Below are 24,478 nucleotides of genomic sequence, written 5' to 3'. Positions count from 1 at the left end.
TGTCATCTGGCCTAATAGTTGGACACAGATCCATGCAGATACCTGTGGGCTGTTCAGTATGGTGGAAATCCAATTGACTATAGTGAGGAATCCTGTCAGTGGTAATGATCCTTCGGCCTCTAGAGCATCGAGATCCACCCCAATGAAGTCCAGTTTCTGCATGGGTATCAATGTTGATTTTTGTACGCTGAGTTGTAGTCCCAGCTGCAAAAAGAGGATGATTGTCATGTTGATAGTGTCTATGGCATCTACCCGGGTGGGTGCTTCTAATAGGCAATTGTCTACATAGGGAAAAATTGTCACTCCCTATTTGCGGAGGTGTGCCACCACTGCACGAACACTTTGGAAAACATCTGAGGGGCTGTCGAAAGGCCAAAGAGCAGAACCGTGTATTAATAATGTTCTGTCCCCAGAATAAACATGAGGAACCTCCTGTGAACAGAATGTATGGTTCCATGAAAAAAGGCACCTTGGAGGTCAAGGGCTGAAAACCAGTCCCACTGTTCCAGCGCTGGTATTATTGTTGCTAATGTGACCATCCTGAACTGTTGGACCCTTATGAAGTTGTTGAGTTTTCTGAGGTATAAAATAAGACTTCATCCTCTGTTCTTCTTCTTCTGAGTTAAGAAGGAGTGGGAGTAAAAACCCTTCCCTTTGCGCTGTGATAGTACCTGTTCCACGGTGCCCAGATGTAGGAGGTGGTTTACTTCTTTCCGTAGAACGTGTTTGTGAGAGGGGTCCCTGAAGAGGGATGGATAAATGAATGGTATCATATAGCCTGAATGCATTATTTCCAGTACCCAGCTGTCTGTGGTGATGGATTGCCATGCTGGTTAGAAAGGGGTCCTCAGAGATAGTCAGATATACTGCACAAAGATATCTTTAAAGAGGACCTGATCAGATTTTAACAGAAGACAAGTAACTTGCCGTATTAGATGTACACTGAAAAGCACTGTGTTGCTTGGGGACCGCGTCTTTGTCAAGTAGTTCTGAAGCACACCAGACGTGCAATGTTACTTCTCAGAATGAACTATTTGCATCATTTGAAAACAAATTTACATTACAGCTGTAATGCGTGTAAACTACTCATTAAAGATGAAACTTTGAGGTCATGCCAACACTTCAACGTACTGTACAACTATTGTTTCAGGTTACTTATGGCATGCTGTAAAGTAGTAAGCTCAGAATTGTTTGGCTAGTGCTCTCAGCTAGTCATGAGATCCTAGGGAAAAAAAGTTAATTAGAACTCCTGGTTTCAAATAATAAATCTGATCACTGGAAATGAGTAATTGAAAAAATGTGTACTTGTTCTCTCTCTACTGAATTAATCTGCAGGTTTACAGCTCACTGCAACAAATCTTATCAGTTTGTTAAAAATGGTGACCCACAAATAGTTTTTCATTATGTTAGGCTAGAAGAATGGCTAGAAGAAAAAGATAATGTTGAATATTAGCATTTGATAGACATGCCTGGTCTGTTAAATATGAGTAAATAGAGATTTTACTCAATTTAATAAAATCACTAGAAATGATGTCAGTGTTGTAATGATGCTCATTTTGTAATATCATAACACTGTTAAATAGAGAGCTAATGACTATATTCCTACATGTCTTTTGAAACAAAAGCTCACTGTTTTAACAATTATTCTTTTGTTTTTGATATTTACATGGCAAGGATTTGTAAGCCTGTTAATAATTCCTAAATAAGTAGTAATAAAAAGAAAACAAATACAATAAAGAAAATTAGTTAAATATTCTTTGGATTTCTTCTCGATATTTAATTTCTCAGGATAACTGATAACGCACAAAGTGTCATTAAGGGGCATATAAGTCCAGTTTATGAAGACAGTTGCACTATGAGCACAAGAAAATACATCTGAAGTAATTTTTAAAGTGTGCTTAATTTGCCAGTTTGTTATATAACCAACGATACTAGCTGCCAGTAATAAGTTTCTATTTAATATTAGAGCCTACCTAAAAGCAGCTTCCCAAAAGCAGTTCATTCCACAAACATCAGAGGGCAGCATCCAATAGGAATTCCAGTAAGATATAGACAAATTCTTACACCTAACAGGATAAGACAGAAATAACAATCCTATAAGAAAGTTACTAGTTTTACATCAAAATGAAATTGATTATTTTCAGCTCAAACATCAGAACTGTTATTCCATGGCATAGCAATTCCACAGAGAACACTAGCTTATATTGTGTCAAGGCTTAGATAATAAACCAGATACCTACTAGCCCAAACACTAAACATACTAGCTAGAGCAGTGGTCCCCAAGCTTTTTACCTTGTGCCCCTCTTATCTCTGTCCGCGCCCCTCCACCGCTCCCCAGAACAGGGGACGCAGACAGGGGTAAGGGGGCTAATGCTGGGGCTACGGTTGGGGGCAGCCAGGACCCTGAGTGCGGGGCCAGGAGGGGAGCCCTGGGCGTGGGCTTGCAGCCGGGACGCCAGGCACAGGCCAACAGCCAAACCCCGGCTGCAGCTGGGACCCCTGGTGGGGGGACTGGCAGGTGGGGCTGTGGCCAGGAGTGGAACAGGGTGGGACTCCCTCCCTGCCCCCCATGGCAGCTGTCCCAGGCCCAGCTGTGCCCCCCCCCCCCCGAATATTCCTCGGTGATCCCCAGGGGGCACACCCCATGCATGCGGGCCCCATAGAGGTACAGCTATAAGAGTATTGGGCACCATCAGCAATGTCCAAGAGCAGTTCTATTATGAGAAGCCCAGTCCCCCACTCTTGCTCTCCCTTTCCCCCACCCCACCATTACCTCCAGATGCCAGGAAGGGAGAGGACGCTAGGCTTTTTACCAGGCTTCTGCCCTAGACTCTTCTTGGGTTCCCTTTGGATATTAGCCTGGCGTTAATAGGCATCATACTTTTGAAATGCTTCACCTCTAAAGGCTGGCAAGGAGGAGCTTTCTATCCTCTCCACATGCACATACTTCTTACTCTTGTGAGGAGGGAGGATTTCTGTGACTGTATATGTCCTCTCCACATGCACATACTATTTACTGGATTTTTCTCCCTGGTGACTATTTCCAGTGCTTGATTCTACTGTTCCTCGGTTCTTTTTAAAACTATAGAAGCATGAAATTGACATTTTCATTGCTGCCCACAGAGTTTTCAGTAACAGCAGTGAAAATGACCAGTCTAATTTCATTCTGCTTACCAGAGCTGTGAGCAGCAGAATTGTTTGCTATGGGTAAGTCACGAATACAATACATAGATTTAGACGTAGTTTTTGCAACCCCAAGAACCAGATTTTTTTTTTAAATGAAAACTTAAAAGTTGCAGAAATTGATGGTGTAGGTCCCCTCAATGATCCAGAGCAAGCTTTTAATTTGCCATGGGCAAGTGGCAAACCACTATCTACATTACAGGGATATTTTTATTAGAATCAGAGGGTACCTTGTAAATACTGGATCTCTTGTGACACAAGGAGCAAGGTGAACTTCCATTTAAGTATTCTTAGAAATTTTCTTTTTCTAAGGCCTTGTCTAGTCTAGAAAAATAAATGCTTTCTATACAAAAAAAACCTGTTCGCTAAACTAACAGGCTTCAAAGCCCTAGTGTAGATGGGGGCCACTAGTATTTCACCATAGCATATGCTAGCCCTTCAACCTGTTAAAAAAATAAGTGTTTTTCCCTCTAGACAGCCTAAATCAGTCCTAAATTAGAATAGCTTTTTAAATGTAATCTTTTTTAAATGACATTGTCTATTTAAATGTCATTCCTATCCACCCAAAACCTTCATTTAATATTGGAATCTAACAAGTCTACACAAAGTTATTTTCATGGACAATGGTAAGATATGACATGGCAGAACCTTATTTCTTTGTAGTCACGTTTACAGTGCTGTGCAGTGTCATCAGAACCATCCTTGGCAAGTTTTCCCTCCTTCATATTAATGACTGCGCAATAATTTCTTTACCTCTACTAGATTAAGAATTGAAATAGCAGTTGCTATTGCTACTATTGCTGCCCTACCCACTTTTACACAGTAGTAGTCAAGTAATGATTAGGGAAAGCTTTTTAAATGCATGTTCAAAGGCCTACGTGAGCAAACCAACCTCAAAACACTTAAACACTTCACTTAAACACACATTTAAAAATGATAAATTTGAGGATTCTAAAGTGCATATATCCTCTGAAGTGACCTCCTCTCCCCATTTCCCAGATCCACAACTAGGATGGGGCAAGATGGGCAGGTGCCTAGGACACAGAGCTGGCAGGGGCACAAAAATGGGGCAGTGCAGGCTTGGGCCCAGCAGCATCAGGTCTCCCTCCTCATTCCCCACAGGATTGGACTCAACACCATTGGCTGGAGTCCAAGGGCATAGTCTAGGGCGAGGTGCGGTATTGTACCTCCCCACAAATAGAGACCCGGGCAGGGAGCGGATGGCATGACGCTGCTTCTCCCGGAAACAGTACCTCTGCAGCTGCATGCCATCTCCTGAATCCTAGTGCCTTCTACATGTGCTGGGCCTCCTATTTGGCCACCATCCTGTTTTCTGTACAACGATGCGTGCCCATAGTGGGAGGAGGCAGGGAAGGGGGGCAGGGTTTAAGCCTAGAGGTTGCAACATTCTCATAGCCTTGCTTTTTGGAGCTGGCAGGAAAGAGTCCACCCTTCCAGCAGCCGCCGGTTCCCAGGCTGGGCACTGGGCTCAAATGGCTGAGTTCAGAGATCAGGCTGTGTCACTGTGAGACCAGCAGCCCTGAGGCTGGGGCAGGGGCCGGGCAGAAAAGGAGAGCAAGGTGCGGTTCCACTCTATGCACAGGGAGTAGGGGAGAGTGACCCGGCTGCAATGGCAGGTTGCTGGATGGCAACCAGGGTGTGACCAGGCTGCTGAGAGGCAGGTGCCCAAGGGGCATGAGTACTGCAGGAAAAACCTCAGGGAGCATCTAATAGCATCCACACTCCATGGGCAGGGGCTGGCTCCAGGAGGTGTCACAAGTCCGCACCAAGCTCCTTCATGGCAGAGGCAAGAGCGTGTCAGGGACACAGCTTGGAGCTGTGCTGCCCACCCTGCCTGGGGAGTGCCTAGCCATGCAGAAGAGCACACAGAACTACGGGCCCAAGCGGCTCCCACCAGCTACTCATCTGCTGGGTCCTGGCAGGAAGCAACGGTTTTCTAACTTGGGGGGTGCATCCCCCTAGGGAGGCGCACCCTACAGTTTAAAAACTTCTGTGCTAAATGAGAGGTAGAAATCTGGGGACATGACACCATGGACCCCCCATACATACGTTGCCTCTAGAGGGTGCAAGTATGATTGCTTACCCCAGGCGCTAAAATGCATAGCTATAGCTCTGAGTTTTCCTAACTGGAATGTGGTGGTAACAATACCTACCCTCCTTTGAGCTCTCTTCTTTTGGGAGAAGGGGCAGGGGGGAGAGAAAGTATGTTTTTGTGTAAGTGTAAAAGAAAGTGTAAAACTACATAGTGTTATAGTACTAATAATACTTGCATTATTTTAATTACTACAGCGATTTGGGGTTTTTTTTCCAGGAGTCTGTAAACTCAAGGACTTCTAGGCTATAAGACTACAGACTCAACCTGGAACATGAAAATTAAGTTGAGTTCTTTCCTGCTTGTACTTCATAAGCACTACAGATTTTGCAATTGGACTTAAATTCTGTTGAGAGGCAGGGGGAAAAATCATCTTGCTGTCATCAATAAGCTTCTTATAGTATTTGTAGTAGAAGCTTTTGTCAAAGTAGTAAGCAGATGACTCCAAATACATACAAAGACCAGATTTTGATTAAAGGTGGCTTTTTATTAAGTGGTCAATTTTCTGACTATAAACTGTGCTTTAAATGCCTTAAAATTGTTAGTGCAAAGTTAAATATTACAAAATTATTTTTGTACCTTTGTCAATTACTGCACATATTCAAATATAAAGAAGCTATATACAATATGCAGGAGAAAGTGTCTTACCTGCTCATTTCTTTTCTCAGATAAAAAGTGTCTGCCAGCCAGCCCAATTCCACCTCCCCTTCTCATATATGCTAACAGAAATTGCAACAAAACTGTAAATCTCATAAGAGATATAGGAAGGCCCGTTCATCCAATGTTCCTGACAGAATTATTTCAAAGTTTATTCAATTGACATACCATATCAAATGTGTGTAACCATGACAACCAAAAATGAGGCTAATGTAGGCATGAGTTCTCAAGTCTGAAGGACAGCAAAATCTTTTTTTAAACACACATGTACCTACTATAATGAGTGTACCAAATTGGCAGACATGCATTAACTAGAAAAAGGAAATTGATAAGAAATAATCTTGTGTCATATCAAAAGGATGTCAAATCACCACCACAGGGAAGTTGCTGAAAGTAAAAAAATTGAAGGCAGACAGTGTTTGGACAAAATTAAATAGTCCTATATTTTTGCTTTTTTATGTAAACCATTGCCTAAAGCTTGCAGATATGGTCTTCAGAAAGCCAGAGGAGACCAGACCAGTATATTCAACCCGTACTTACACTAAAGACTTTTGATAGGCATTTTAAAAGCTTTTTCTGTACTGCAATGAAGAAGTACTTATTTTACACATTTCTTCCACTGATGCTCTGTGCCGTGACCATCAAAACCTTCATGAAATTGGCTTTAGTTCCCTGAAGTGATGAATCATTTGTCTTGAAAGACAAGAACATTTCTTACACCTCTGACTCCAGCAATCTTGTCGTCTTTGAACCTTGGATGAAACACAAAGAGGACAGAATATTTCCAGTATGGTTCAGTACTCACGTAAATCCAATATTCAGTTTCTTCCAGGATACTGCTTCACTGTCTAAAATGCTTGTGCAGATAGATACACTTTGTTATAAAAAGGCACTTTGTAAGACGGTATGCTTCAAAAGCTAAGATTCCCCCCTTGAGGCACCAGCAATACTGTATTTTCTGCAGTACTGTATCTTTGATTTTGAGTCCTTTCTGAAGATTAAAGCAACACCACAGAATCTATATAATTTAATTCAACCAGTTTGTCAGATGGCTCGAGATAGAACTGGGTCTCAGTATAATAGGTTCTTCCTTAATCAGGAAAGACAGTGGTGCCATCAAAATCTCTATACTATTGGAATAGCTGTGCTTCTTCACTCAACGTAGAGTATTACACATATATTATCTTCATCTTCTCAACAAGCGACATTTGTGGATAGGCTGCTGAAAACAACATGACAGGGCATCCATATGATCTCCTCATTTGCCAAAAGAAAAGTGAGTCTACTAGGTGATGTCTCCATTTACTTATCAGATGGTTAAATATTAGGGCTGTCAATTAATCTCAGTTAACACAAGCAATTAACACAAAACAAATTAACACTTCTTTTAAACAAGCATTAACTGCACACCTCTATTTTGACCCACTTAATTTACTAGTATTTCATCGCTTGGTGGACATTGATACAGTTCTACTGTGTTCTCATGATCTGGGGTGATTAAAGATCAGAAAAAGTTAATGGAACAATGTAGTAAAAGTTCAGGTCTTTTAAAGGGGAAGTTTCAAAAAACTTTTGGATGGTTCTCTGGATATAAAAGACTTATCTGTAGTTATTGCAATGCTGAGTTCCAACACAATTGAAGTACTTCAAGTCTGCAGTACCACCTACGCACTAAACATGCTTTAATTGCCTGTTTTTATGCTACAGAAAACCCACCGACAGCAAGTGAACAACAGAGTATGCTTAAAGAGTTTCAGAATCACTACAAGCCCATGGATCAAATAAAGTACAACAGCTTAACCAATGCTATTGCAAAGTGGATAGCTATGGACTGCAACCCACTCAACATTGTAAACGACAGGGGGCTAAGAGATGTTATTCAAATTGCATCTTCCAATCAATCAGTCATATACTTTGCCCTCCAGAGGAATACATGACCTATATCACAACAAGAATACTATAAAGTTGGAGTTTCTGAAAAATGCACTAGCTGTTGCTTTGACTGGTGATCACTGGACATCCTTGACCAATTACAGTTATCTCGGCGTTGACTGATTACTGCATGGACACTGCAGTCATTTGCTTTAAACGGTAATACATACTGAAGAGACATTATGCTGAAGCATGTGCAAAGTGTTTCTTGGATATTACAAAAGAGTGAAATATTCAAATAAAGGTAACACTTAGCCCTGACAGTGCACATAATATGATAGCAGCACACAGCCTTTTGAACACAAAGCATGCATCGCTCACAGTCTGCAGCGATCCATTACAGTGGTGCTCAGTGATGGTGGTTTTGAAAATGTGCTTGCAAAATACAGAAAAGTTGAGGGCCATTTCAAACAGTGCAGCTAAAAGTACAGAGCTAAGAATACCACAAGCTGCAAATGGACAGAAACAAGGTATTTCAACCAGATGGAACTCCACATTGGATATGGTTCAGCTCCTGCTTTGCAACAAAGTCGCTATCACAGCCACCTTAGCTCTTCAAAAGCACAATCTATCAGTGCCAACAAGGATTTTGAAAAACTGACAAAAGACAGAAACACTACGTGAGCCCTGAAGATTTGTAACTGAACTCCTTGGGGGAGAATAATGTCTCCCACTCCATGGTTTTACTTGCATTCTGCCATATATTTCACGTTATGGCAGTCTCGGATGACGACCCAGCATGTGTTATTCAATTTAAGAATACTTTCATTGCAGATCTGACAAAACACAAAGAAGGTACCAATATGAGGTACCAATTTGTAAAGACAGCTACAGCACTCAACCCAAGGTTTAAGAATCTGAAGTGCCTTCCAAAATCTTAAAAGAGCATCACCCCGATGTGGAAACTACAGTACACGACCCACCAAAAAACAACCAAAACAAAAGCCACATCTTCTGTTGGTGACATCTGACTCAAAGGCTGAAAATGAATGTGCATTGGTCCACGCTGCTTTGCATCATTATCGAGCAGAACTCATCATCAACAGGGAAGCATGTCCTCTGGAATGGTGGCTGAAGCATGAAGGGGCATATGAATGTTTAGCATATCTGGTACGTAAATACCTTGCAACACCGGCTACAACAGTGCCACACGAATGCCTGTTCTCACTTTCAGGTGACATTGTAAGTAAAAAGCAGGCAGCACTATCTCCCATAAATGTAAACAAACTTGTTTGTCTTAGTGATTGGCTGAACAAGTAGGACCCAGGGGACTTGTAGGCTCTGAAATTTTACGTTGTTTTATTTTGAGTGCAGTTATGCAAAAAAAATTCTACATTTTTAAGTTGCACTTTCACAATAAAGAGATTGCACTACAGTACGTGTATGAGGTGAACAGAAAAATATTTTTTTAATCTTTTTTACAATGCAAATATTTAATCAAAAATAATATAAAGTGAGCACTGTACACTTTCTATTCCATCTTATAATTTAATCAATATCTGAAAATGTAGAAAACACCCAACAATATTTAAATGGTATTCTATTGTTTAACAGTACACTTAAAATGGTGATTAATTGCGACTTTTTAAAACTTTGTGATTAATCACGACTGTTTTAATCATTTGACAGCCCTGTTAAATATATCTCGGCTCAGATTTCACTCCTCTGATGAACAGTCCTGCTGCAAAATCAGGTCACTGCTACACAGAGGCCTTATCTACACTACACAGTTTTGTAGATCCAACTTACACCAACAATCAAAAACCAGTATAATTACATCGCTTGTGCATGTTCACACAACGCTCCTTCTGTCAGAAGAGCACGTACACAGTTGGTGCTCTAGCACTGACAGTGAGAACAGTGCACTGTGGGTAGCTATCCCACTGTGCTTCTCACTACTTTCTAAAGCTGTAAGTTGTGGGAAGGCAGAGTGGATCGCAGTGCATCATGGGTGCAGGCTCAACTTCCCATGATGCAGTTTTTTCCATCCCATCATTCCATGGGCTTCCAGCTGCATTTCATGACATTTTTCAATGACTCTTGTTTACTGTGAGCCTGTCATCTCTGTCTGAAAGGATGCATCCCACACTGCTCTCTAATGTTGTGGTCACTGTTATGACCATATTGCAGATGGTCATGCAGTATACCATGAACTCCCAATCTGAACAACAATCAGAATTGCCTGAATTGCTGTGTCCCATGGAAAAAAACACCACCAGATTACCTTCAGCATTCACGCAACAGCTGCACACAGTGGACCATCGCTTTGGGGCTCAGGAAATAAGCACTGAATGGAGTGATCACATTGTTATGCAAGTCTGGGATGACGACCAGTGGCTGCAGAAAGCCACCTTTCTGGAACTGTGCACAGAGCTTCACCCAGCACTGCGGCACAAGTACACCAAAATGAGAGTTACCCTCTCGGGGGAGAAGTGTATGGCAATTGCTGTGCGAAAGCTGTCGACTCCAGACTGCTACTAGTCAGTCACAAATCAGTTTGGAGTCGAGAAGTCCACCTTTGGAGCTGCATTAAAGCAAGCGTGCAGAGACATAAATCACATCCGGCTATGAAGTACTGTGACTCTTGACAATGTGGATGGCTTTACAGCAATGGGATTTCCTAATTGCGGTGGGGAGATAGATGGCACACATCCAAATTTTGTCCCCCGACCATCCTGTGACATCAACAGAAAGGGCTATTTCTCTGTGGTATTGCAGGCACTTGTGGATCACTGTGGGCATTTCATTGACATCAACGTGGGTGGTCCGGGAAGGCGCATGATGCATGCATCTTCAGGAACACTGGCCCGTACAGAAAGCTCCAAGCATGAACTTTCTTTCCAGACCAGAAGATTCCAGTTGAGGATGTTAAAATGTTCATAGTGCCCCTGGGAGACCCAGAGCGCCCCTTACTCCCATGACACATGAAGCCTTACACAGGAAACCTGGACAGCAGCAAGGAGCGCTTCAACAATAGATTGAGCAGGTGCAGAATGACCACAGAATATGCCTTTGGCAGATTAAAAGCACACTGGCGCTTCCTTTATTGCAATTTAGACCTAAATGAGGAAAATATTCGTATGGTCATAGCAGCCTCCTGCATACTCCGTAATATTTATGAGGCTAAGGGTGAAAAGTTTCCTCCGTGGTGGAGCGCGGAGGCCAATTGCCTGGTGGCTGATTTTGAGCAGCCAGATGGCAGGGCTACTAGAAGGGCACAACAGGGGGCTATTAGACTCACGGAGACTTTGAGGCAACATTTTGACAATGAGCACCAGTAATGTGTCTTTCTATACAGCACACTGCCATGTTTTAACTTGCCGCCTTGTATGAAAATTGTGATTTGCAGTCAGAAAATGATCATATTGCCACTGAGTATTAATGCCAGCAGCAACCACCACGTGAAGAAGACAAAGATTGCTTATCTTTTCAGAGCGTTTGTTTTTATTAAATACCAATTAACACCACACACAAAACGCTTGGTGGGAAGGGAGATAACAGTGCAGGGCAATGTAGGCTCTCATAGCTGTGTGTAAGTCTAGCTTTCATTTTGAAAGCTGTCCGAAGGGGTGGAGTGAACAGGGTACCGGGATGTTCCAAGAAGTTGCAAGGAATGTGCGGGAGGAGTTTGGGGAGAAAGTAGTTCTGTACTGGCTGCAGAGAGGGGTGGGGGAAGCAAACATGTGTTCTGCCTAGAGCGTTATTCAGGGACTTCAACATCTCTGTTTGCTCCTCCAAAACTTTTATCATCTGCTCCTGGCCCATTACAATTCACTCCTCGCTCTCCTTTCTGAACTGCCTGTCTACATTAATTTTTTCCTTCAAAATCTCTCTCTACTCCTTGTGTTCTTGTTTTTTGGCCTCGGAGAATTGGAGCACGTCTCAGAACATGTCCTCCTTGGGCTCTTCCTTATCTGGCAGAGGCACTCCACCAGTGTGTAAGGGGTTCCCCAGAAGGCAACATCTGCAAAACCATAAGTCACAACAAACAGAAGCATGACTGTTAGTTCATGCACAGCATCAAATCATTATTGTAAAATACCCCTCTTTTTACACATGAATCAGTTTCTCACTGTCCCTTGGTAAGCACACAACTTGGCGAACACCGATAAAGTGAGCTGTAGCTCACAAAAGCTTATGCTCAAATAAATTTGTTAGTCTCTAAGGTATCACAAGTACTCCTTTTCTTTTTGGGGATACAGACTAACACTGCCGCTACTCTGAACCCTAAACATTGTGAGTTTGGCCTGGGGTGGGGGCACAAGATTGGGAAAGGTTCTAGGTGGCTTTTTAAGGGGATCACTGCAGGTGACTAGGGACAACATTGTAAATTCTGCCACCATTTTCCACAGGCAGGGGTGTATGTGTGTGTGTCACTGAAGCCGATGCCTCATTCCTGAGGGCAAGGATGCAAGGGTGCATCTTCTGCATGCATGCAGCTTCAGACCTGGTCCCCATGCTGCTCGCCTATGTGCCACTTTGGTCCCTGCACAAGTGATTATCGATTGGCACGGGAAAGTTTCCTAAAATGGGGGAAGGAACAAAGCAGCTCTACCAAGGAACCTTCGGCAGAGGATTGGCAAGTACCTCCAGGAAAATTTCCTCGAGATCTCTCTGGAGGATTCCCGTGAAATCTTGGTGTGCATTAACACACTGTTATGCCACACTGCTTAGCTCCACAACTGAATGTGGAACACACACGAACACAGATAGTCTTGTACATATCTATCCCTTCACCCACTTCTAGAATATACAGGGCAAAGGACAGCTCTACCTCATATAACTGAGCAGTATCAACTCAAAAAGATCACTTACCAGAGCTCTCCTCTCCTGCATGCGTGCCAGAAACAGACTGCTGGGACTAGCTAGATCCCTCCAAAGTGAAAAAGAGGTCCTGACTCACCACGCTACTGGACAACTCTGCCATGTGCTACACCTCATCCGCCAACTCGAGCTCCTCGTCCACTGTCCGCTATCTCCAGTCACGCCAAAGTATCCACCAGGTTCTTGGCGGTGGAGGTAGGATCGCCAACGAGGATGCTGTCCAGCTCCTTAGAGAAGTGGCAGGTCTTTGGACCAGCACCAGAGCAACAGTTTGCCTCCCTTACCTTCTGGTATACCTGCCTCATCTCCTTTATCTTTGCACAGCACTGATGGATGTCCCGTTCGTAGCTCTTATCCAATATGCCACGAGAAATAAGACTGTAGGTACCAAAATTCCTATGCCTAGAGTGGAGCCCCCTATTCCCACAATGCCAACAGATCTAACAACTCAAGGGGAAAAGCGTTTGCTATATGGAGCCCCTATCAACCAGGAAGATGCAAAGTGAGCTCTTCGCACCGAGCAAACAGGAAGTGGAATTTCAAAAATTCCCGGACCCTGAAAGGGGGAGGGTCAGATGCCTGTGTATCTGAATGCAAAACAGAGACATTCAAACTGCCGGCCAGAGTGGTCAGGATGGGCCTCCTGGAGGCCGTTTACAGCGACATAACCAAGCATAGTGTCTACACTAACACCTTGTCGATATAACTTTGCCACATTTTGTCACCAAAGCAGAAGAGTTTTGTGGCAGAAGGAGCATTGCAGTGTGTACACCTCCACTGTTTTGCCAACAAAACCTGACTTTTGTCAAAAAAAAAAAAAAAAGAAACTGTAGCGTAGACAAGGCCTGAGTCTCTTTCATGAGCTCTAATTGAAGCTAAATAGTCTGTCCAACTGGACAGTTGCATAATTTAGAGGAGATCATTGCTTCTGGTACCACCTTACTTTATACCTACCCACGTGTTGGCAGACCACCACAAGCTGGCACCCTGAAACTTTATAAAAACACAATAGTGGCTCAAACTATATGTATACCCCCAAATTAAAAACAGTAAGATGCCCAAAAAATGCCACCATAGCTAAAGCAACCGAGTAAAAGAGGTGGCTAGAGACAAAGACATTTTTTAAAAATTGAAAGTCACAGCGTACTAAGGAAAAGAGAAAAGGACAAACTGGCAAGTCAAATGTAAAAGTACAATTTAGGCAAGCCAAAAAAGAATATGAAGAGCAACTAGCAAAGGACACAAAAATGAACAGCACAGAAATTTTTTAGTAAAAAGAAAAGGAGTACTTGTGGCACCTTAGAGACTAACCAATTTATTTGAGCATAAGCTTTCATGAGCTACAGCTCACTTCATCAGATGCATACTGTGGAAACTGCAGAAGACATATACACAGAGACCATGAAACAATACCTCCTCCCACCCCATTCTCCTGCTGGTAATAGCTTATCTAAAGTGATCACTCTCCTTACAATGTGTATGATAATCAAGTTGGGCCATTTCCAGCACAAATCCAGGTTTTCTCACCCTCCGCTCCCCCCGCCCCACCCAAATTCACTCTCCTGCTGGTAATAGCCCATCCAAAGCTACAGGAGAGTGAATTTGTGGGGGGGGGGTGAGAAATCCTGGATTTGTGCTGGTCTGGTCACCCTATCTCAAAAAAGATATTAGAACTGGAAAAAGTACAGAGAAAGGCCAAAAAAATTATTACGGGTATAGCACACCTTCCATGTGAGCAGAGATTAAAGAGACTGGGACTGCATCTTAGAAAAGAAATGAGTAAGTATGGGATATATATATGATATAAAATCATGACTGGTGTGGAGAAGCTGAATAAAGAAGTGTTATTTACCCCCTCACATAAACACAAAAACCAGGGGTTACGCAATGAAATTAACAGATAGCAGGTTTAAAACAAACATAAGGAAATATTTCTTCATGCAACACAGTAAATCTTTGGAACTCATCACCACGGGATATTGTGATGGCCAAAATTATAACTGGGTTCAAAAAAGAATGAGCAGTTCATGGAGGATAGGTCCATCAGTTGCAATTAGCCAAGATGGTTATGGACAGAACCCCATGCTCTGGGTGTCCTTAAACTTTCAACTTCCAGAAGTTGGGACTGGATAACAGGCCATGGATCACTTAAAACTGCCTTGTCCTGTTCATTTCCCCTGAAACATCTGGCAATGGTCACTGTCAGAAGACAGGATACTGGGCTAGATGGACCATTGGTCTGACCTCATATGGCCATTCTTATGTTCTGAAATTGCAAGGTGACAAACTGCAGCATAAACCTACTGGAAATAAAAATTAGACAACCATCATTCTCCTGAACCAATTTGTGGAATAAATAGATTTGGGTAGAAGGTTGTCATGAAAATCTTCCTGTCATTCATTATCTTTCAATGTGTCCCTTTCATTTTACAACCAGTTCCAGGGATTGTAGCATTAACTTGTCCACATCTTGATTGATAGTACACTCGCACTTTTGGGGGTCGGGGAGAGGGGGGGCGGAAATGTAGAGTATAACCTCAAGAATCTTCTTCTAAGAGATTTCTAAGGAACTGCAAGGCACACTAGAAACCTGTTTCTTTGACCATCTGAAGAACACAATCCTTTATGGACTTACAATGATTTCAAAATCCATCAAATAGATGGATACTGGCTTCTGTTAAGGTGAATTAGTTGACTCCATGTGTGAAACAGAGCTTGACTAGAGGTGCTCTGTCAAGGTTCCTTCCCCACTCTGAACGCTAGGGTACAGATGTGGGGACCTGCATGAAAAACCTCCTAAGCTTCTCTTTACCAGCTTAGGTCAAAACTTCCCCAAGGTACAAAATATTCCACCCTTTGTCCTTGGATTGGCCGCTACCACCACCAAACAAATACTGGTTACTGGGGAAGAGCTGTTTGGACACGTCTTTCCCCCCAAAATACTTCCCAAAACCTTGCACCCCACTTTCTGGACAAGGTTTGGTAAAAAGCCTCACCAATTTGCCTAGGTGACTACAGACCCAGACCCTTGGATCTTAAGAACAATGAACAATCCTCCCAACACTTGCACCCCCCCTTTCCAGGGAACTGTTGGATAAAAAGCCTCACCAATTTGCATAGGTGACCACAGACCCAAACCCTTGGATCTGAGAACAATGAAAAAGCATTCAGTTTTCTTACAAGAAGACTTTTAATAGAAATAGAAGTAAATAGAAATCACCTCTGTAAAATCAGGATGGTAGATACCTTACAGGGTAATTAGATTCAAAACATAGAGAATCCCTCTAGACAAAACCTTAAGTTACAAAAAAGATACACAGACAGAAATAGTTATTCTATTCAGCACAATTCTTTTCTCAGCCATTTAAAGAAATCATAATCTAACACATACCTAGCTAGGTTACTTACTAAAAGTTCTAAGACTCCATTCCTGGTCTATCCCTGGCAGAAACCAGCATATAGACAGACACACAGACCCTTTGTTTCTCTCCCTCCTCCCAGCTTTTGAAAGTATCTTGTCTCCTCATTGGTCATTTTGGTCAGGTGCCAGTGAGTTACCTTTAGCTTCTTAAACCTTTACAGGTGAGAGGATTTTTTTTTCCTCTGGCCAGGAGGGATTTTAAAGGGGTTTACCCTTCCCTTTATATTTATGACATGCTCTCTTGCAAGACAGCAATTGTTTATTAGCCCTGGACATAAAGGGCTTCCTCCTTCCAAAGTCTCTAGTCTAGATCAATATATTCCTCAGCTGCAGCTAGCCACTTTTTGTCTAGCTAAAGCGGCAGGATAACAAAAAGGAAGGTGAGTTTAGTCATTATTCTAATCAGCCTTTTCCATATCAGAACCTCCCTACCTGCTATTTAGCAATACAAGAAAGAAAGGGCTGTCATGATGCTTTGACTTCTGTCTGCAATCTTCAAGTGCCATTACTTGTTTGGGATGAGAGACTGTGCATGTATATATACGCATGTACATCATTGGTATATAATTCACTTACAGCATTTGTTTCCACTTTTTTTTGTCTGCAACCCACCAAATGACTAGAGAAAAAAAGTTCTCACCACATCCTATTATATCCCACAACCCTTTGCAGATGCAAGAAATTGTGAAATTCAGATTGCAAGTTCACATCTCCTGTATGCCTTCTAAAGACTTAACCATCAAAAAGTAGTTAACAAAAGCCAATAATCAAATAAAACTATCTGAAAATTAGTGGAAAACGTTTGGCAGAAGATACTTATAAGGTTTAGAATAATAAGGTGTCATGATCAAAAAAGTTCAAAGAATTCATTAAGTGCTGTGCCTGCTTTAATAAGCAAAGATGTTGTACCTGAGGCTCAGTGTTTGCCAGGCAAGAGCAGAGGTCATCATCAGAGAGGTGAGAGCAGGATGTGTTTTAACAGCAAGGAGTTCTCAAAAAAAAAAAAAAAAATCAAAGCAAAAATGCCTGATTCACAGAGCTAAGTCAGGACAAAATGCACAAGTATTCTCAAAGCTTTACTTAAAGTTCTGGGTATTTCTCCTTCATAGACATCCAGGAGTTTGAGAAGAGTGTGGTGGATAATTTAGCTTCAGCAAGTAGTCAAATAAAGATTTCAACCTTATCAATCAATGAGGATTTTCATGTTCTGCCCCTGAAACAAAGCACTGACAGCAAGCCAACAATGGGGAGTGAAGTATTCAGAAATGGCAGAGCTACAATCAGTAAGGGAAGAAAAAAAAATCTTGCATCCTCTGAGCTCAAACAAAGAAATTTGAGATTTTGCCACGGGAAAGCAAATTAACTTCTGAGAGGAGCTGCTGAAGCTAAGTGCACTTTTTTCTTACATAAAACAAAGACAGATGCACTAGCAGATTTATCTTTAAAAAGCTCATAACTTGCAGTTTTATCCAATACATTCTTCAATTCCACTGGCATCCTCTTTGCTGCATGGTTTAGGGTGCAAATGACTGAAATCTGAGTCTCAAGGTTGCTGTGTTTTTCCATCAGAGCTGGGATACTATCAGGGCAAATACCAATTCAGTGATGCCAATCCAATGCAATTGCAAGAACTGGCTGCTGGTCAGCTTCAAAGATATTTCTTCTGCAGCAAAACAAGTTCTTATAGATTCTTTGAAGGGGGAGGGGGGGAAGGGAGAGGGAACTGGTTGTATCTTCAAGACCCTCCAAGGTAATAACCTAAAGCTAAGAACCGCTGTTCTAGATTCTCCACTTCTGTCAGAGACAAAATGCTCCCTACATGTTCTGCAACTGCTTTCTCTAGTTTCTCACTGAACTCATTGCCTGCAAACTTAACTGACTCTAGAACTTGTACCTGGTCTCCAAACATTCCACCTAAATGCTGCAGCAGATGTAATGCTTTCTGCAGAAAATATTACAGCATCCTAAATTATAACTGCAAGGAAAAAAAACCCAGCAGCTTTTGCTTTCTAGGCCAAATTCATTGCTGGTCCTCTCCACCATTTCATTTTTTCCCCCTCCTTATCTCTCACTTCTCTCTACGTCACCCATATGCTTTCTAGTTCCCAGTCATCCTGTTCTCCTGGTTTCTGTAGCCTTAGAAACAAACAGCTCCTTAGCACAGTAATTTACGAGATTTCACCCAATTATCCAGCAACCTGCTTTGCACTACTAGCCAATCAGAGTTGTTAAAAAAAAAAGTAATTGGGGGTTTCATGATAAAAGCATAACATTTGCTACAGTCTTAGAGCATGACCTAATAAAGCTTTTCAGAAATGGGGCCATTGCCAATTCATAGCATATTGGCTGTGGCAGCCATTTTAACAACATTGTCATAACTGGCAAATAACATTGTTTTACAGTTGGACATACAAGGAGTGTATTCTTGGCTTTGCTTCAACAAGACCTTATAATCGGTGCAAAGACACATTTTGTACTACTTTTGATTGTCAACGTGGTCTTGGTAGAATTTAATATCATTTCTCTTTTTCCTTTTAGATGCTACTTTGGTCGTGTGAAAGCTGCTTGGTGATTCAGTAATATTAACTGCACACCTTATCAAAAGTTATTAGATTACTACTGGCTATTACTATTGCTTCAAACATGTCAAAAAGATACAAGCTTGTTCAAGAGCCAAGTCCATCAACAAAGAAACCCCATTCCTCTACTGACTGTAGCAAGCATGTGCTTTGTCTAAGGAGACACGGGTCCAGAGTTGATTAATCCAGCAGAATCAAAAAGAGTATGTTGGATTTGGCTATCAAACTCTAGTAGAAAATCTCAGACATTTTCATAAGCTGAACGCACTTTCTATATTCACGGACATATGCCAATTAGATTAGTCTTTTCAATATCATAACCATAAAGAAGAACAATGGATGTTGGCACAAATCCTGCTACATCAAGGTTAACAGGACCAAACTTAAAAAGACTGAGGGAAAAAAACAACAACTCTGAAAGCTGACAAACTGCGGAGCAAATACACACGTTTAAGTGCCCAACACAAGTGCTATCCAGAAAAAGAAGCCTGTTTTATTTGTGAAATGAACATACCATCAGAAGTATCAGAGGGGTAGCCGTGTTAGTTGGTATCCACAAACACAACGAGGAGTCCGGTGGCACCTTAAAGACTAATTTGGGCATATGGTTTTTTACCCACAAAAGCTTATGCCCAAATAAATCTGTTACTCTTTCAGGTGTCACCAGACTCGTAGTTTTTGTGGATACCATCAGAAGACCTCAATGAAGTTTCTACCCTTGGCATTAAGAGTTAAGTCTGCCAGTGTGCATTTCAGCTAAAAGACCAGTACTTGCTTGCAAAACTAAGTGCAGGGGACACAGTAGCCCAAAAGGCAAAGTATCATGCAAGATGCTTGGTATCTCTCTACAAAGTCACGAAGAAGAACACCGACAGAAAAAACAAGATGATGTTGCATGGGATTCCCCTTGATGAACTAACTGACCACATACACTGAAGAGACAAGATGGAATAAAGGCATGGTTTAAGCATTTAAAAACTAGCAGATCTCATAAGGCTCTACATAGTGAGGGGATGACCCTGGATGGCACATTCACAGCATTGAACTAAAATCCCATGTTCCTTGCCTCCAGAAAGGATATTGGACATGTCCTCCAAAAAGCATATGAGAAAGACTGACAAAGAAGTACTTCACCTGTCCTAAACAGCTAAAATCATTCAAAGAGACATGATTCAAATGAAAACAGTTTACTGGATCATCTAACACAGGATGTGAAGCAAAAGCTATGCGCAAGTCACTGCTGGCGCCGATGTCCAAGGTTTCAGATGGTCCAAAAACATCAGAACTCAGTCATTACAAGTTTCCATTCATCCAGCTACCCTCACTTTGGCACAACAGTTACAGTACAATAGCAACATCCATCGCTGTGAAGGAACAAAAAGTCTGTACCACGACAAAGCTCAAGAAATGCCTTTACAACAGTGGTCCCTGAAATGTGGGGCACACCCCCCTAAGGGAGCAGGGAGGAACGTCTGGGAGCCATGGTGGGGCCTGAGCCAGCTCCCCAGGGGCAGGGAGGGAGTACCAACCAGCTCCTCCCCCCTGCAGCTCTGTTCCAGTCCTGCCCCCAGCTACGTCCCTGGCTCCCAGCCCCACCCCTGGCCCCATCACCAGCCTCAACACAGCTCCGCTCCTGAGCCCATGCCAGCCCTCAGCCACTGCTCCATTCCCAGCCTGGGGCCAAGGCTGGGAGTGGAGCCGCACCTAGCCACAGGCCCCACTCCCGGCCCAGGCTGGGGCCACAGCCAGGGGCCTTACCCTTGTCCGCATCACCCCCTTTCCCCCAAAGCCATGGCCCCACTCCCAGCCCCAGGGGAATGGGGAGACAACCCTCAAAAATGTGAGGACCACCACTTTACAATCTTCATTTGTTTGACACTTCATGCAGAGACATTAAAAAGGGAGCTTGCAGATACCATTTTAAAACTTTGATTGTCCATCTCCTATGACAAAATGTTAGCCATTTCTACCAGCATGGCAAACAGCGCATCCCAACACTGAGGACGAGAAATAGTCTGTCCTCTAAAACTTCATGGTGGTCTGTTCGCTGCTGTTGCGTACACAACATAGTTCATAATTCCAGAAAACCAATGCTCCCATTCTTACTGCAAATGCTGAAATCAAGACTGACTGCCAACTGATTACCAAGCCCTGCAAGAAGAATGCTTTTTGCCTTACTTATTCAAGCCACCTGCAAGCCTGGATACCTTCAGTGGAGATCAAGCCATTTCCTGGACAGCTTACCATGCCAGCGAACAGCCAGTGCCAGACATCACCCAGGTCATCACTGCACTTCTTCCCCCACTTTCCAGCTGACTTTAAGTCTGTGGCAATGATTCATCACACCATGGATATACACCACCTAAACCATTTCAATCATAAATTCATTTAAAATATCAACGGCATTCAACAAACCTTCACCTCTGTATTCAGCAATTTACTTATGGCATTCAATGCACCTACATCGTGCTTTGCCAAGAATTCTTCTACAGAGGTACCTAAAGTACATCCTCATTTCCCTTATGTTACTAAATTGCTCTACGAGAGAACTCTACAGTGGCCCCAGAAGATAGGTCACTACTCTCTGTTGGGGGAGAAGTGGGGCAGCATTTAGAGCAACTGAAATTAATGTCAGTGGTATCCTTTTGTGGGCACCAAGATGTTGAAATTATAATTAATTTTATGAATACGGGTACCATCAGACAGTAATTCCTTTATTAAATAAAAAGGACAAATAGAACAACTGTATAAATACTAAATGTCTAAATAATAAGCAATTACTACATTCATACAGTAACAAACATTCAGAAGCATTTGATCAGAATACTCAAGAAAGGATCAGTCCCAGGGATAACACTCATCCTGGCTTGCTCCAACATGTTCGGATAGGATCTGATAAAAACCCCTAACAAGCCTTGCTCCTTTATATAGGGCTAAAACAATATTTCCATATTGACCATTATTAGCTTAGCTACAAAACAAGTTTTGGCCTGTTTGGGTACGACCCCTTTCTTCGCCTTGGCTAAAACAACATATATAGCTGGAAAAAGAAAAGGAGTACTAGTGGCTCCTTAGAGACTAACCAATTTATTTGAGCGTAAGCTTTCATGAGCTACAGCTCACTTCATCGGATGCACGCAGTGGAAAATACAGTGGGGAGATTTATATACACAGAAAACATGAAACAATGGGTGTTACCATACACACTGTAACAAGAGTGATCAGGTAAGGTGAGCTATTACCAGCAGGAGGGCGGGGGAGGGAACCTTTTGTAATGCCAACTATATCCACATATCTATTCATGGGACACCATCATAGGGCCTAATCACATCAACCACACTATCAGAGGCTCGTTCACCTGTACATCTACCCCTCCACCCCCACTCTCCTGCAGGTAATAGCTCACCTTACCTGATCACTCTTGTTACAGCGTGTATGGTAACACCCATTGCTTCATGTTCTCTGTGTATATAAATCTCCCCACTGTATTTTCCACCGCCTGCATCCGATGAAGCGAGCTGTAGCTCACGAAAGCTTATGCTCAAATACATTTGTTAGTCTCTAAGGTGCCACAAGTACTCCTTTTCTTTCTGCGAATACAGACTAACACAGCTGCTACTCTGATATCTGAAACATATGGTAGCTGGGATTCTCTCTTTCAAATTATCTTAAATGTGTGGATCTTAAAACTAGCTGCGCCTAGCATTTTATCTTAAAATATGGGCCTTTGTGGGAAGATAACATATGTATGGGAGGATCTTATACATTTATCAGATTAAAAAAAATACTTGTCTGTAAGAATCATTTTCTAAACAGTCTTCTATAATTTACAGACCGTTTACCCAGAAGCCTCCTTTTTGTCTTATTAGCCATATAACAAGCTTGGCATCCTCCAAAAACTTGTCTTACTAGATGCCACCCTCCTCCTACCCCATGAACCTGCTATTTTTCAAGGCCTTATTAATTTGCTTAACCACCTACATAAGCTACAAAGCACACGTAATTTTCCTATCCAAGCTAAACTAACCTTATCCCTTTCATCCTACACCCTACAAAATTACTATAACTCAGCTGTTCTCAAACTTAATTGCACCACGACCCCCTTCTGACAATAAAAATTACTATACAACCCCAGGAGGAGGGACCAAAGCCTGAGCCCACCTGAGCCCTGCCGCACCAGGTTGAGGGGAACACAAGTCAAAGGGTGAGCCCCACCACTCTGGGTGGAGAAGCTGAAGCCCAAGGGCTTCAGCCCCATGGGGGAAGCTGTAACCTGAGCCCTGCCATCCAGGGCTTCGGCCGGCGTGGTGGAGATTGGGCTTCAGCCCCAGGCCCAAACACCTCTAACACCAGGCCTGGGGTCCCCACCCACAGTTTGAGAACGGCTGCTATAACTATGATGGGAGAGAAGATACTGCCCCCCTCTTTCAGGGGTCCTTTGGGGATTTGTACTGAGACCCCGTCGCCGTTTCTCCTGGGTGGCCGGCTGGGTACCAGTCCCGCAAGCTGCTCCACGCAGGAGCAGCTCCTTGAGGGGCAGAGACCTTGGCGAATCTCTCCCCCGCCTCTGCGGGGGATTTTCCACCCTGCCACGAGAGGACAAGCCAAGCCGCAGCCCGGGGCGGGACTGTTCCATCTCCAGGCTGGCGGGGTCCAGGGCCTGAAAAGTGTCTTCAAAACTTTCCTGTTGAAAAGCGGCTCGATCCCCAGCGGGCGGCGTCCCCCGAACACCCCGCCAGGGCTCCCAGCGGCCCCCGCCAGGCAGGACAGCGCCGCTCATGCCGGGGCTGGAGCCGCAGCCCGGGTCCTTTAACACCGCTACGGTGCAGGGAGGACGGGACGGCCCGAGCCCGCCCGCACGGATCCCCGCACACCCGGGGGCTCTTCCACACGAGCCCCAGCAGCACCAGCCCCTGAGCCCGGCCCCCCCGCGGCGGAGGGGAAGGGGCCAATCCGTACCTGTCTGGCAGCTCCGGCTCCCCGCGGCCTGCGCTTCCCGCCGCCGCCGCCGCCCTCCCGCCGCCGGCGCGCTGTCTCCGGACGGGAGCGGCGGGGTCCGGGGCCTGCGGCTTCCCCCCGCCAGGCTCCTGCTCCAGGGCCAGCTGGCTGGAGCCGTAGAGCAGCGAGCACAAGCCGCAGCCCAGGCACAGCAGCGCCACCCGCACGTAGCGCCGCATCCTGCCCCGGCGGCCGGGGCCCAACCGGCAGCGCGGGCAGCGCGAGCCCGGACCCAGCGGCAGCGCGAGCCCCGCGCTGGGGTCACCGTGGCGCTGAGGCAGCAGCGTCCTGCGTGTGGGAGGGGGCGGGGCTGGGAGGAGCCAGGGGGCGGGGGCAAGAGGGGAAAGGCGAGGGGGCGCCCGAGTGTCGCCACGCAGGGCGAGGTGATGACGGGTCGGCGGGGGAGGCCGGAGGAGCTGAGGTAGAAGGGGGAACGGGAAGAAAGGGAGCCGTGGCAGGGGCAGTCAGACACGGGGGCGCTTGCACCGCGCTCAGGGTGTGCGTCTCACCACCCAAGGCCGTGCGTTCAAAAGCCGTGTTAATTGCTGCAGCCTTAAATAGCTGCTGGTTTCCAGTCGAGCAGAGTCGGGAAACAGTGGCCGCGCTTGCAACATACAAAGAAAAACACAAAATTTCCCTTCTCCCTGACTTTTAGGTGATGCTAGCAGAGATGATCTGCCCTTTGGGAGGGGGGAAACAACTTTCCTTAGGTGAAAAGAAAAGGAGGACTTGTGGCACCTTAGAGACCAACAAATTTATTTGAGCATAAGC

At 44.0% G+C, this 24,478-nt stretch overlaps 1 protein-coding gene and 1 pseudogene across 4 annotated transcripts in view; one reads left to right on the top strand and one right to left on the bottom strand.

Annotated features, from left to right (window-relative positions):
• Positions 1-23,965, bottom strand: part of GXYLT1 (glucoside xylosyltransferase 1) — a 72,748-nt gene extending 48,783 nt beyond the window's left edge. Inside the window, exons 1-3 of one of the 4 annotated variants that reach the window (XM_077834045.1) lie at positions 23,669-23,765; positions 20,954-21,071; positions 1,974-2,066 (exon numbers count right to left, since the gene is read on the bottom strand). In XM_077834045.1, coding sequence (XP_077690171.1) covers positions 1,974-2,066; positions 20,954-20,994 — 134 coding nt within the window. In that variant the 5' untranslated portion in view covers positions 20,995-21,071; positions 23,669-23,765. Of the gene's footprint in view, positions 1-1,973; positions 2,067-20,953; positions 21,072-23,668 lie in introns of those variants that run through there. The other 3 variants (XM_077834061.1, XM_077834040.1, XM_077834049.1) reach the window with 3 other exon arrangements.
• LOC144274935 (uncharacterized) lies at positions 7,471-9,145 on the top strand (annotated as a pseudogene).
• Positions 23,966-24,478: the final 513 nt, after the last annotated feature.

This window comes from Eretmochelys imbricata, chromosome 1 (genome assembly GCF_965152235.1).
Source record: "Eretmochelys imbricata isolate rEreImb1 chromosome 1, rEreImb1.hap1, whole genome shotgun sequence".
NCBI classification, from domain to species: domain Eukaryota; kingdom Metazoa; phylum Chordata; order Testudines; family Cheloniidae; genus Eretmochelys; species Eretmochelys imbricata.
Note: the sequence above shows the minus strand (reverse complement) of the source record. Positions and strands in the feature narration are given on the sequence as shown.